Source organism: Malaclemys terrapin, chromosome 11 (assembly GCF_027887155.1).
Source record: "Malaclemys terrapin pileata isolate rMalTer1 chromosome 11, rMalTer1.hap1, whole genome shotgun sequence".
NCBI classification, from domain to species: Eukaryota; Metazoa; Chordata; order Testudines; family Emydidae; genus Malaclemys; species Malaclemys terrapin.
Genome location: NC_071515.1, coordinates 44733430 through 44749117, shown reverse-complemented (window position 1 = coordinate 44749117; position 15688 = coordinate 44733430). Strand labels below are relative to the sequence as shown.

The following is a 15688-nucleotide window of genomic DNA, read 5'->3' as shown; positions in this document are numbered from 1 at the left end:
TAGTTTGAAGACATGCAATAACTGGCATTTTCCCCTCTGAATACAAATGCTCAGCTCCTCATATTTTTCTATGGGCCTTTAACCAAACATCCAACAGAGGAGTCACTAACCTATATGACTGCTGATTTCACAAGATTAATTTTTCTTTTAGAAATACTGTATATCTTTTCCCCTGAGTATAACTCTGCAGTTACTGCAAATTGTATGTTTCCTAATTTATAATCACAAGTAGTTTTGAATCAAATATTAAAATCCAAACTCAGAGTAAGAACCAATAAATAAAGCATGTTTTACCGTCTTTCAATGAATACGTGTGATAGAATCATAAATGTTAGAGCTGGACCATTGGTATTAGGTCATTTAGTCTATCTCTCTGACAATCAAAAATGTATTCCCTAATGTACATTTACTGGTGGTTTCTACAGGATCATTTTAAGTGTCCCAAGGAAGGAGGCTTCATCAGTTCCATTGGGTCACTATTATACAGCCCAGTAGATCTCACCATCATTGAGTTTCTCTAAATTTTCCTTTTAATAATTTCTTAAATCTGCCTAAACTCATCCTACGACCCTCAGGTATTTACCCTCTTGAATATTCATAGACTGTTTTCAGTTCTGCGTTGACAGGGATATGGACTACATCACCTTGGGGTGCCTCTAATTTTGCACCTGCATTTGAGTGCAGGTAGGTGAAAACGATAAAATTTAGGCATCTAACTACAGTACCTGATTTCTGGATCCTATCAGGCAGGTAGATATCTAAATTCTATTCTTTCAGCCTACAGTTCATTGTGTCTACAATAGTGTATCCACAATTGACTGAAGCCTCATTTAAAATTTGTCCCAGTTTCTATTTCTAACTTCTGTGGTCATTTCTCCCCTTAGTTATTGTTTTGTCAAGCTGTCTATATTTAATTAAAAAAAAACCCCACCTTTCTGCACAAGCCATTCCCTCCTAATCATTAATCATTTTTGTTTCGTTCATCTGATTTCCATCCAGTATATCAGTTTTTCTGGTAATGAGGGCCCAAGGAATGACCACAGTATTTCAGGTGTGGTTATAACAGAGCCATAGAAAGATAAATCATTTATCCCTTGATCCACATTGTGATGTATGAAACCTAAAACTGTATAGTCTTTTTGTTTTCTGCTACACCGCATTGTAAATCCATGTTTAACTTTCTGTTTTGTATGATATTATTGCTTTCCAGGTTCTCCCTCCCAGTGAATATCTTTGCTTTGGTTTATTTTTCCATATATGTTGTACTGTGCACTTTCCACAAATGAATCTCATTTTGTTATTTTATGCTTCTAGTCTCTCTAGTGTCTGTTGCATCATTGGGTTTATTGTACATATGGTTAATCTGTATTCTCTTTTTAAAAGGTGGATCGTATGTCTTTTCCATGTGGTTGCACTAAAGAAGGGTGCAGCAACACAGCAGGTAGAATTGAATTTAACCCCATCCGTGTACGGACTCACTTTTTGCATACAATAATGAAGCTTGAATTGGAGAAAAATAGAGAGCAGCAAGTTCCTGCACTAAATGGTTGCCACACTGAGGTAAGTGCTCACACTAGTTCTCTGAGTACAGCACCCCACCCGGTAGAATATTCACTTGCAGAGAATTTTGAGATTGAAACTGACCCCCAGGCTGCAGTGATGCACCTGCAGTCTGCTGAAGATTTGGATTGCCCTGGGGAAGAGGAGGAGGAGGAAGAAGATGGAAGTAGCTTTTGTAGTGGAGTTACAGATTCTAGTACACAAAGTTTAGCACCCAGTGAATCTGATGATGATGACGATGATGAAGAGGAGGAGGAGGAAGAAAAAGCAGATGATTTTGTGGAAGGCATGGGGTCCCATGCCGATGTGGTGCCTCTTCCTTCTGTCCTTTGCTATTCTGATGGCACTGCAGTACGTGAAAGCCACTCTAAAAATGCCTCATTCTATGCTAACTCTTCAACTCTGTATTACCAAATAGAGAACCATGCCCCTGGCAGTAATAACCAGATCACTGAGACCTATTCAGAAAGGGACACTGTTAAAAATGGTAGTCTTTCTCTGGTGCCTTACAATATGACTTCAGAGCAGTTTGTTGACTACACACGGCAATCAGAGGAAAGTTACAGCAGCTCTCATTACCCTTCTGCAAACCCCTCTGTGATAGTTTGCTGCTCCTCTTCAGAAAGTGATAACAGTGTTCCATGTAATAGTTTATACACTGAACATAGGCCAAGCCACCCTCAAGTGGAATTTCACTCATACTTGAAAAGTACCTCTCAAGATGGATTTGTTTCAGCTTTGAACGGTGACCGTCACATACCAGAGCAAGCTGCTGAGAATTCTATAAGCCTTTCAGAAAAGAGCAGACTGCATGAAGAGTGTATCAAATCATCTGTAGTGGAAACAGTACCTGTTTAATTTATTAAGATATTCTAGGACTGAATCCCTTTATTTAAATGCACTCCAATTAGATTTCCTAGAATCATAATTTTTTAAGCTGTGGACTAAGAAAACTTGGACTATGGTTAATATTCCAGACACCTTTTGTTTTTTTCTTTCAAGCTACATGGCTGTGGCATTGCACAAAAACAGTTCATGTAAAGATTAAAAACAGAAATCAAACTGTCTTTTGATAGAAAATGTATAAATTAAAAATATATACATATTTCAAAGTAGCCTACCTGTCAAACTATGTGGAACCTGCCAAGCTATCTGAATCAAAGCTTCATGTTTTTGATTGTTGGGCCTGTGCAAGATTGTTAAACTGATACTTTGAAATAATCATGTTTAGAGTCCTACATTTTCAACATATCTGAAAAAGATAGTGACTTTTTATGTAAAAGTAATTAATGTATGAAAAAGGTTTAGGTGTTCTGTACTGTATTTTATTTATGGTAGTTTAGTACTCATGTTTTGATAAAAATGAACAGCATGTTCATTTGAGTTGAAAATCCATAGCTAGTTCTGCAGAGCATGCCCACGTAAATTTCATCTGGCGTACCATATACATTTTTTATAACTACTCTTAGCAACTGATCTTAAAATACATTCTTTACAATTCATTACGTCTGTTTTTACTCTTTTTGACAGACAAATCTGTGAGTAAGGGGGCATTTATATTTTGTATAAAGGTGAAAGGTAGGACAATCCTCCATTTAATGTCTGAATCAATGACAACCCACAGTTAACTCCCCCTAGAGAAAATTGATGTTGTGTATAAGGACAAAGCAGTAGTTTATAAACTTGCACAGCACCTTTTAGTCCCAGAAATATTCAGCTTACTAATGCACTTTAGTGCCATTTTGCAGTACCTTATTAATTGTGGGTACTGTGAACTATTTTGGAGATATGCCATAGCTCCAGATTGTGAGATCTATATAATAGACCGGCATCTTACAATTCATTGTAATAAAACTGATACAAGTTTTCCCAAGCCAGTATATGAATGCTTAAATAAGTAATTAGTAAGAGGAAAGAGTCATTCTGTTAGGAGGTTAAAGGAAGCATGGAAAACAGTTTAAGTTTTTCTAGATTCTTCTACCTATTTAGCAATCTTTACAAAATAAGAGCCTGATCCAAAGCCCATTGAAGCCGTTCAGTGGGCTTTTGATCAAACCCTAAATGTACAAAGTCACTTAATTACTCTGATGATAACAGTATTAGGTACCAGAATCTGTATATTCAACTAGGACACTAGTGTCAGAAGTTTTATAGTTGTGAAAATTTGTAGGCAAATTCTAATGCATTACGTGCATCATTCATTATAACCTGATTTTCATTTTACTTTTTAAAAGGGACAATGAGAATTACAACACATGCTGCATTCCAACCCTTAAATTATCTGGACTTGGTTTTTCTAGAGAAGAACTTCTTCTAGGAGTTCATTTTCTACACGTTTATTAGATATACCTAGCTGTGCATTGCCTTATTTTAAAATGCAATAGGACACTTCTTAAACTGTTTTGATATTTTGGTCCTTCTACTGATATTGAAATATCATTATATATCTGTTAGTTGGAAATGATTGTCTTTTTTGTCAAATTACAGCATCTGCTGCTTAATTTTTATCTCTGTCAAATTTAGTTTTTTTAGGGGTACAGATGTAAGCATATTGTAGATTTCAACTCTGTACCAATTCTTCTTCTGCTGAATCACTTTTTATAAAATCAGCTACAGTGTTCCAGGTAGAAAAACTGTCATGCTAAAAAGATGTTCTCTGAAAAAGAAGTTGTGACTTAATGGCTCTTTTATGAAACCATTGCACACCATTTTCAAGTCAATTGTTTTACATTAAATTGGCAAAATATTTTTATATTTTCTCGTAACATGAGGGAGCTGTTTTGTTTATTTGTTCCCACATTGATTCATGAATGTCTTCATTGGGATTCCTTTGAGGTAAAAGCCCTGGTTCAATAAGAATTGCATACTTCATTTGCATGGCATTCCTGTCTCCTGGGAAAGTGCAGACCGCTTGGACTTGCTGTCTAAAGTAGCCATTCTAGCAAGTCATCTGTTCCTTGTTCGCAGTAGAAACTTCTTTTCTTTCCCCAAAGAGTGTGTAGTCAGTTCAGACAGGTGTTCTCAGCTTTGACACAGCAAATGGTATTCTTTATTTTTAAAGAGAAACAGATTAGAAACATTTGATAAAAAGAAGTATGCAGGTTACTGATAATATTGTCTTGATAACAGAGCTCTCTTAATTTACAGAGCCCCTGAAACAAATCACTGGGCACATGTGTACACATCACGGAAACCTGGCACACGCCACACTAGCACTTAAAGCACAAACCTCTAGCTAACACAGTAACTGTGAGTGAGTAGCAGGTTCTTAACTTCAGTGTGGATTGGCCACTAGAAGGAGACATAATTATGCACATTTAACCAATGTATTACGTTCTGGTGAAAATAAGATTTGTACTTCATTATTTGCCCTGTAATGGAGCAATAAGAAATTATTTTCTTAGTCTCTAACTTTCCACACGAAGAAAATCTTCAGCGACATTAGAAAGAAAAACACTCAGAAAAGCAAGTAATTATGTAAAGCACGTCTCAACTAGCTTTAAAATAGCGAGATGGCTGCTGCTGTGCTTCTTCGTTACCATTTATAGTGCAATAGAGTTCAGAGAATCTGATCAAGATGGGCCCCCTGTGCTAGGTGCTGTATAACCATCTCTAGGTCCTGAGACCTGGTATTATAGTATTAGAACTAAACATGGGCCCTGCCCGCAAGAGCTTACAATCTAAGACGACACATAACATACAAAGGGATGGGAATAGGGAAGTGATTAAATAATATTTTGCTATGATATTTTCCACAAGTAAAGTTGGGAACAGTTATGAGGAGTCAAAAGACATAGTAGCTGGAGTTTGAATTTGGAGGAAAAGAGCCACTGGCTTAAGGCAGTGCTTTTCAACCTGTGGGCCACAGACCCCTGCGGGGTCACAAACTATTTCTAAGATTTCCAAAGGGGGCTGCACATCCATTTGAAGTTTTTTAGGAGTCCGCAAATGAAAAAAGGTTGAAAACCACTGACTTAAGGAAAAGCTCTGTTTCGTGGTTTGGTTAAACCTTGAGATTTGTTAGTGCTTTTCAATCTCCTTCCCTTGGCCAACCTATAGTGCCCTACTGCTCAGTTAATAGTAATAGATTTCCTGTGTTGGTTGCTAATACTTTCACTTTTGTGAACCTTATTTCCATGTGCTAAAAGGGTTATGTTGTTAAATTGCAAATAGCCATGTGTGTCTTCTGTACAGATTTGGCACGTCATTTGTTGCCACATTTATGTTAATGATTGGTCTCCATTCCTTGTTTGTGCTTAAAAAGCTTTACATCCATAAGATACCCTGTTTCCCCGAAAATAAGACATCCTCCGAAAATAAGGCCTACTTACAGTTTTGCCTCTCGTTGTAATATAAGGCATCCCCCCGATAATAAGACCTCCCCGATAATAAGGCATCCACCGATAATAAGGCATTTTTCATTTCTGAAAAATAAGACATCCCCTGAAAATAAGACCTAGCGCATCTTTGGGAGCAAAAATTAATACAAGACACTGTCTTATTTTCGGGGAAACAGGGTACTTGATGCTTGGTAATAGACATTGACAAGAAACAGGATAGTTTTGAAAGTCATTCTGTAAATTGAGACAAGGTGGGTGAATGAGCTACTGGTATTTATTGGACCAACTTCCGTTGGTGAAACAGACAAGCTTTTGAGCTACACAGAGCTCTTCTTCAGGTCCTGAAGAAATGTCCTGAAGAAGAGCTCTGTATAGCTCAAAAGCTTGTCTGTTTCATCAAGAAAGTTGGTCCAATAATATGTTACCTCCCCAACCTTGTCTCAGCAGTGTCCTGGGACCAGCACAACTACAACAACACTACAAACAGTCTGTAAGGTGGCAGACCATGCTTTCTTTGGAAATGTGTTCCTAGTACTCTTTTTCCCCTAATAATTTATGTACTTGTAACACTAAAACATTTTCTTCTGGTACAACATAAAAGAATTTGCACACTGAAGATTAGTAAAAACAGCACAGAACTGACTGCATTTTTTCCTAATGAAGTAAATCTGGCTTCTCTTGGAAGATACAACCAACTAGCTGGCATATTAAGCTTTAACTAAAGTTAAATATGAAGCTAGAAATTTGCTGGCAAAATTATGGCAATTGTAATTGTTTCCAAGGAGCTATAACTCATTCGAACTGGAACATTCACTTAAAAAGAAAATTGGCCAGGAAAAAAAATGCAACAATCATCTAAAATTTTATTGTTATGTTTCATAAAGAAAATTCTGATTGAGTGCATGCCAGAGAGATGAGTAAATTTTGATTTAAAATTATTATTGATAAAGACGGCCATTTAAAATTGTACAAATAACTAATTCTTTGTTGAGTTCTAACAACAATAGTTCCATTTTATACCTTTGCATTTGCCTTGGGTCAGGGAAATTCTGATCAGTTATCAACAAACAGCACTCACACCTGCAAAGCCTATTGCTCAAAGAAACCTGTTATTAATAGTTATATTTGGTTCAGTCCTCCCATTGATTTTTTTAAAGTGCTCTGAGTTTCTCTAAAATGTCATAGTACTAGTTGTAATAACATTCTACAAAATGTCCAGTATTCATGGTTTTGTTACTCACTAGAATGCTCATAGATTGGGGGCCAAATGCTCAATTTAATTTTGTGTGGCCTGCATCACCACATGTTTTGAGAAATTCATTCATGCAACAGTAACCTCTCAGCTGGGAGCAGACTCTTCAATAAACCAAACCTGGCTGTTACAGGTTACATAAAAACCTCAGCAAGACAGATAATTTATTTTGTCATGGTTTTTAATATTTAAAGTTGTGTTTGGCATTGTGGGAGGCAGCATTGCCAAGCGGAGCACTGGACTGGGATTTAGGCGACCTAGGTTCTATTCCTAGCTCTGCCAATGGCCTGCTTTGTGACTTTGGATAAGTTACGTTACCTCTTTGTGCCTCAGTTTCCCCATCTGTAAAATGGGGATGATGATACTGAGTCTTGACTCTGCTCCTCCTCCCCAGCACACTACCCAGCATATCTGAGCCAGGGCAGGGGGAAGTCATCTGCTACCAGCATAGATCACTAGCAGATTCCTGCCCCACTGAAGCAAGGGAGGAACCAGCCAGGGCAAGAATTATGTCTCTGGCTCAATTCTTTCCCTGGACTGCTCTGGGGCAGTGCAGTTGTGCATCACTCAGAGCTAGAAGGAAAGGGACAATCTGGTCCACTGTAGTGTTTTAAGAGGATCTGCTGAATAACAGATTAGCCTGGTGGGTTAATGATCGTGCTCTACATTGTAGCCTGGCGACCTGGGCTTGATTATTGCTCTAATTGTTTCATTTCCTGAATCATTCAGGGCTGAAGGCTGTGTACCATGGGGATGATAAAAAAGGCAAATCCTCAGGTCTTAGTCAGGGATGTGCAGCTCCCCTGGTGGGGCCAAAGAGCAAATATAGCCTTTATTGTGCTTACAAATCATTTGATGTAAAATATTAATAATAATAAATGGTAGAATTAACTCAGATGATAATATATTCTATAGAATTTATTTCTAAAATATAAAGTCTGAGCAGTATTTTTTTAAAATTAATAGTAGAAAACTACTGTTATTTTCAGAAAATAAAACAGATGTAAGCAAAGAGCCCAGTTCCTTAAAATGTTCCATAATGAGTATGAGAAATCTCAAAATTTGCTTCTTAAAAAAATTTCCAACATTCTTTTTAAAAAAATGCACTTTGTTTAATTTTGCTGTTCTCAGTGATCACTTGACATGCTAATAATTCTCTTTTTTCTCCAAGAGGGATGCAATCCAAAGCAAGAAAATGGTGATGTAAGAAACAAGTTTTCTGGATTAGTTACGAAAATAGAGTATATAAAGTACAAGAGCTCTCCAGGGGTCTTTATTTTCCCCTAGAATTACAAGGCAACTTCCAACTTACTTGGTATCAGTGTGCCACAGGTAGCATTGTTATCTGGGGAGAATGGTTTTAAATTCCTTTTATGAGAGCTGCTTGAGTTCCCTGCCTCCCAAGCAGCCTACATTATGGCATTTACGATAGACATCTCCAGTTCACCTGGCACACACGTTTTGAAGAATTTAGTGTTTTGTAGCTTTGCTCTGTTTGTATCTTCCCTGAAAAAGTTTTGCTTTGAGATGAGGCTTTACATTAAGGAAGAGCTGAAATGTGGGTCTAAAATGAGGTATGTCTCTCTGAAAAGGGAAGGTTGAGAGGTATATTGAGTGTTAGTGTTCTGGAGGACCCAAGGTTGGCAGATGGTGCGTCAGGGTGCCCAATAGCACAGAGGGGACACTGTCGTTTGCTCCTGGAGGCTAAAGAGCCACACCCAGGGAGCTTTACAGCTTGGCTTCTCAGATGGAAAGTCTCCCGTTTTTCAAATAGACCCAGAGAAAATGAAGAGGCAAATGTATTATTTATTTGTTTAATTGTTTTCACTTACGCCTCAGCAGTGATTGAGTCTGTCAAACTGTTCATACTGTAGAATGTTCAACAGATGCTTTTGTTGAACCTCAAGTGGTAACAAGTCCACAAGAAAATGAAAAGAACATGTTGCCCTGTGTTTAATATATGTACTTCCTTTCCCCCATCCCCCACTCCTGCATAAAAGGTTTCCACAGCAGCCAAGGAAAGCCTAAATAGTTTTATATACTGTCTGGAGGAATAATGGAAAATATATTGACAAACATGGCTCCAGTCTTAACCATGCACCCAGTTAATGCATCTGCGCTGACATGGATTTTTTTGGAAGAAGGCCTTCGTTATCTTGATGGCAAAGGAAAAGTTTCATAAAAAGGGCAAAAATTGAGATAAAGAGGGGCCCAGAGCAGGCACCATAAGTCTGTCTTCACTAGAAATTAAGTTGTGTTAGAACATGACGTGAGTTGTGTTAACTAATGTTGTTAAACACAACTTTGCAGCAAGTATGTACAGGAAAAAGACGTTTAACATCATGTCAGCTGGTCATGAGCAGACATCAGTGAAACCATAGGTTTAATCACAACCAGTGGATAGTGTGAAACACAGCTTGTCCCTGTCTACCCTGACAAAGTCATGTTTAACATTGAGTTAGTTAACACAGCTCCTCAGGATCCTGTTCTAACATGACCTAATTTCCAGGTAACAACAAACTATAAGAGTAAAGAAGACATATAGGTCCTCCTGAGTAAGGGAGTTAGGCATTCAGCTCCCAGTAAGAGTCAATGCTAGTTAGACACCTAACTCCTTTAGGCTCCTATGAGCCCTAATTTTTTCTGGATTACTGACGTGGGCCTACATTTTTGTTTTGGATTATGTGTGAAAGCCAGCCCTTTTGGTATGCTTGGGGTTTACTGTGAAACCACCCATCCACAGGTGAGTCTTTGATATGCAGGCTAAACCTGGTGTTTCAGGCTTCTCAACAGGGTTATATTTTTGTGTGCACTGCCAGCTGCTTCTCTTAAAACAAACAAACAAAAACATGTCTTGCTGTTATGTGAACATGTGCCACTGTACTTTATTTTCAAATTGTTCCGCACAAAAGAACTATTAGGGTAATTTTATGTGTAACTATTTCAAAATATGAAGTGTTGTAGTGAATGTTCACATAACAGCAAGACTTTTTTTGTTTTATATATATTATATATATAATGCCCATAACTGGGCCCTTCTTTTAATTGACTGACTGTAGGCACTTCTATGGAAATATGTCTGAAGTGTAGTTTGTGAAAAATGTTTTAAAAGTGTTTGATGTAAAATAAGCGCTAGACATTTAACAGTGCAGAATTAGTCAAAATCTGTAGATTACAAATCTGTTCCTAACAGCCTCAGCCTGTAATAGTGTCTTAGTAAAGTTGATCTGCTTTATTTTAGTTAATCGCATTTCTGGTGTAATAGCCTTTTGAAAATAAAATTATTAATACATATGTACTGGTTAATACCTGTGAATATAGAATATGGCACTTCGTTATTTTGATATGGTTTCACTTAAAACTGATAGAGTATATCAATTTTGTAAGAAAAGTCATTCAGCATTTATTATAAAGACATTTTTCATGTTAAAAATACCGTTGGTTGGTCGAACAAATATCTGCTATGTAAAATTTATATTGTCTACCGTGGCCATATATTTTAAAAGATTCAGCAATATATGTGCAAGAATATTAACGGTGCTTCTGAAACTCTGTGAGCTCACAGTTGGTGATAGAAAGACGACAGTAAGTAATATGGTTAATATTATAATAAATCACAGGTTCAAAAGCACTTTGAGTTATTTGTCCTTCAAACAGATATAACCAATTCAATTGTTAAATACAATGGGAATTGCAGTGTAACAGTATAATTATACAGTAGTAGTTGATTTAAAAATTGTATATAACTCCTAACTAACAATTTTTGAGAAAAATAGTTGTACTGCCATATAATTAAAATTTTATTTTCCATTATAACTGATCTTACATGCTAAAATTATGAGGGTTTCAACAGTAAAGCAACATTTTATTTATTGGACTGTTTTCAAACTGAGAAGTGAATGGAAAGAGAGTTCATCTTGAAATCAAAATACCTACGTACATGAAAATCATTGAACATTACAAATTCATGATGAGTTACACATTTCCTAGATTGATTTCCTTTGTTTTATAAATTGTAAAATCAAAGATGCCAAAGGGTAATATAAGCTACAATAACATTCAGCAGAACTTAACCTGGACCTTATGTTGTAATAATTTATTCAAATTACCTGTATTCTTCTGTATTTATATTTTCAGTATTTATTATGAATGATATGGAAATTGATGTATTTATTGTGGCTTATTACTGCAATGTACATATTATAAAATTAGCATTTTTAAGTCTTAACATTAGGTTTCTTTTTGTTTATCAGTGGCACTCGTATTCTCCTGTATTTTTATTATATATTGTACAATATATATTGTCCATTTGTTTGCAACACAGTAAAACAGGTTTCTACGTTACATCAGCTACTGCCATTTTTCCATGTGCATCTTATTTCTAATATACAATTTCTAACCGTTTCCTCTCCTATCTACTGGTACCATAATTAATGCTGTATCTTCTCTCCAAGTGGGAGGAGCAGCACAGGGAACCTTAGAATCCTCCCTTTTCACGCTGATTAGTACTTCTTCCTTTCCCTGTACGGTATTCTGAATGCATGTTTTCATGAGTTGTTTTTAAGCCTTTAGTGTAAGCAACCTTCAAATGTAAAGAAATGAGCAGGAATGCCATATTTGGTATATCTGTTTGCATCTTAGTGAACAGTAGCACATACACTTTAATTTAAAATGGGCAGAAAGAGAAATTCCATGATTCAGCTGTACTTATTATCCTGGTAACTTTGTCATGCCAGTTTTGTTTAGGCTGAGGAAGAAAGATTTTCCAAATTCTGCTCGAAATAACTTTGGTGTATAAAATTACTGCATTATGGTCAACAGAGGGAGTATTGCAAATACATTTCAAATAGACGAAGGTAGGTAAATGGCAGTGTTAACTTTCAGCCTATTGCCTAATTATTCCGAAACCTACCAACTAACAAACATAGCTCCTTTGGGGAATTTATATTTTTATCATAGTGTTTTCTCTGGTTATTCTATTATTATGTTATGTTCTATTATGTTAATTTGAGTTTTATATTTTTAAACGATAAATCACCTATGAATCTGATTTTATAATATTTAAAATTATTATTAATTGAAAGATCAGATGTTGTTCTCTAGTAAAATCTGCTATGAAGGCCTTTTCATAAAAATCATTTTATCTTAGCAGGAGTTATGCAAAAGAAAATAGAGATGAACATCTGTTACCGGTCTGTGGTTTGCTCTTCCATGAACTATAATTAATTGCACTCCAGGGCTTGCCACTATAGTCAAGACATACTGACACACAAAAAAGGATAAACAACCTTTAAAACTAGTCCTCTAATTAAAGAAGGCAGCACTCCAGTTTCACAAATAAACTAGATTTAAGCTGGTAAAATAGGATTTATATTCATTGTAAACATATAGTGTACACTCACACTGGTATAAATCAGAAGTAATTCTACTCAAATCAATGGGTCAGATCCTCAGCTGGTGTAAATTGTCATAGCTCCATGGAAGTTAATAAAGCAACACCAATTTACATTGACTAAGGATCTGGTCCAATGTGATTCTGCTAATGTCAAATTGGTGTAAGTGAGAGGAGAATCAGCCCATATATTTTTGTAACAGTTAGAGCCTCTGTTGTCTTGGAGTAAGATTGAGCATTCTATAACTTAAATCAAGCGTGCCGCAAAGCCTGTTATTTTCCTAGATGTTTAGAAAGGTGGGTGGGTTAACAGAGAATGGTGAGAGAGAAAATGACTGTGGATGTTAGTTTTGTTGGCAAATGTTAGTGGCTCATATAGCAGTCTGATCTAGTATATTTCCATCTGAATACATTGTGTATTTGGTGGTTTTAATCCCTTTTGGAGAGCAACAAACCCAAGAGAAAGTGCTTTAAATTAAATCAAAGGCAATAAAGAGCCCAAGGAAACTTTTTGACATACGCTGAATTTCAATCCTCTATTTAAATGAATCCCTATACTTAGCAACAGTATCCTGTTATGTAAAAGAAAAGTACAGTAGCTAATGAATGGTACATGATGACCTTTTATTTTGTGCTTAAACGTTTTTTCTGATATAGATACTTATGCATAAAAATCTATGACCAGGAGGGAGCACTGGTATAAGAATTTACAATAGGAGCACAGCCAAATATTTTCAAAAGATGGTGTCGTTATTTAAAAAATTGCCTATTGACGAAGCTAGGCAAAAAGGGTTTCCAAAAATATTTGACCTGACATAACAAGCATTGGGAGGCCAGGATTAAACTTAATACATCATAGTGAAACCTTGCCCATACTCAAATTGCTTATTTGTTCTAGGTATATTTATTTCCTGCACCATAGCATATGTATGCTAGAGAGTAGTATATCATTTCTGTACTTTATTACCTCATTAAGTAATTCAAAGCTCTATGCAGAAACCAGTATTTCCTGGGACAATAAGCATGCAGTCAGACTGAGGAACGCTGTTTCATTTTTGTTCATTGGTTTTATATGGTAGCATGATGTGGATAATGGCAGAGCAGCATTAGAGGAAGAAGTCCTTTCCTGCTGTAGGCTATATTGCAAATCATCATGGAACAGGATTTGTAACTCTCTCTTAGGTTCACCAGTCTCCAAACCTATCTAACTGTGCACTCAGATTTTAGGATTATTTACATGGCTTCCTGTGCTGGAAGAGATTGTCACATTGCCCCAGAAGATTTGAGGGTGTTATGCAGGACAAGGGGATTAAAAGGGCTACAGCGGTGGTTCTCAATAGTCCAATGTTGCAACACTGACGTTTCACCTCTCCCTTAGTTTTAGCACCTCCCTCCCACCTGGCCAAAAAGAGGGGGTAGTCCTAGTTGCCACGGCCCTACTGGTGACTGTCTCACCAGCCATGGTGAGAACCTACAGGCACGCATCATTACATAATAGCTTTCCAAACAGGATTGCAGCCAGGCAGAAGAACCATAGTACACTCAGTAACTCCTCCCAGTGCTGGCATATTACAACTAATGTTTTAAAGAAAATATAATAGGCTGACTATATTGAAACTAAGATTTAGCTATAATTCACTATACTGTAAATCTCTGTTCATTTCACTAACATGATAAAGTAATAGAAATGATTTAATATCATAATGTTCTACGGCTTTAATATTATAAACTGGCTGAATACTAAGATAATTTGTGAGGACAAAGTCAGGGCTGAGGACCGTTAGTAGCAACTCTATCAATAGTAAAGGACAAATGCTTTTATTAATGTCTTTTCAGGTCAGTGACAGAATGGACTGTCAGCAAAAATAGCGTTATGCCTCTGCTGAGCAGTAATAGATTAGCGTTATAACCTGGTGAAGGTGACTCTGCTGCTGCTTTTCTTTCTCCTTGCCCTCGCGCAGGAGGGATGTGTTTTGGGTGAGGCGTGTGTCACAAGCAGGGTGGCTAGATTCCCCTGGGAGGGAGGTGATGGATGTGTGTGAGATGTGGGTTTCAGAAGGAGGCTTTATGTGCCTAACTCAAACAATTAGCCACCATGGACATTTACAAAACCCCCAATGCTGGAAGTGCTGAAACCCCCTCGGTGGCTGTTTTCATTGTTAATGTCTTGAGGGGCCTAAATTGCAATGGGCAGCTGCTCAGCTACTTGGAGCCTCACAGTGCCCTGCAGCTTGGTGCCTAATTCACGTCTAAGCTCCAGTAGCATCCCCCTGTGCATCGTACCTGTGGGACCCAATTCAGTTCATATGCTCAGAGCATGCCTAAAACAGCCAGAGGAAAACCTGCCTTCCCGGGAGCCTTTGGCCCAGTGGTTAGGGCATGCACCCAGAAGAGGTTCGTGGGGGGGAGAACTGGGATCCAATTCCGCATCCTTCCCCCAACCCCTGCCTAGTGGAAGGGAGGTAAATGTGGTCATGCACTACTCACGAGCATGCCCTGACCACACTTAGAGGCTGGAGCAGGTTGTTCAAACTCTTGTGTTGAAACTTTCCTACTGTGTATATATAATTAGCTGTGTGTTAGAGAAGTAAAGGATGCTTAATGCCTGATGCCCACTGGTTAGTGCACTTATATATGCTGTAGAAACTAGCCTGTAGGACCCTGGGTCTAAGCCATGTCACTCAGAAAGTATTGGGTAACTTGCTCTACTTGGGTTTCATGCAGTCCAGCCTTCGTGTGGAGGCTGTCTTTTTTTTTTTATTTATTTATTTTTTTTCCCCCCTTCAAGAAAAATGGAGATAGCGAAGTCCCATGACTCACAGCTTTTAATACTGCCCTTTACTTAGGTCATGGAAGACATGGTGTGAGTGCTCCAGCCAGCTGAAGTGGTGTAAGGCCTTGACCATAGGTGGCCTAGGTCCCAAGAGAATGCCCGAACCACATGGCTATGGGATAGCCCTGATGTAGGACCATCTGCGGGGCAGGGCCTCCACAAAGCTGTTACACAGTGTATAATAAATATACCTGGGACCAGCTACAATGCACTGCCCCTGCTTTACCCCAGTTGCTGCAGGGAAGAGGGAGGTTCACCTAAGAGGTGGGAGACCTAGCATCCAGGTCACTGCAGAATGTCTAAACTCTAAG

The 15688-nt window shown here is 37.6% G+C and overlaps 1 protein-coding gene across 7 annotated transcripts in view; it reads left to right on the top strand.

Annotated features, from left to right (window-relative positions):
- CSRNP3 (cysteine and serine rich nuclear protein 3) overlaps positions 1-5837 on the top strand; it is a 171714-nt gene extending 165877 nt beyond the window's left edge. For all 7 annotated transcript variants that reach the window (XM_054043638.1, XM_054043639.1, XM_054043640.1 and 4 more), the window contains one exon: positions 1384-5837. In XM_054043638.1, coding sequence (XP_053899613.1) covers positions 1384-2418 — 1035 coding nt within the window. In that variant the 3' untranslated portion in view covers positions 2419-5837. The remainder of the gene's footprint in view (positions 1-1383) is intronic.
- Positions 5838-15688: the final 9851 nt, after the last annotated feature.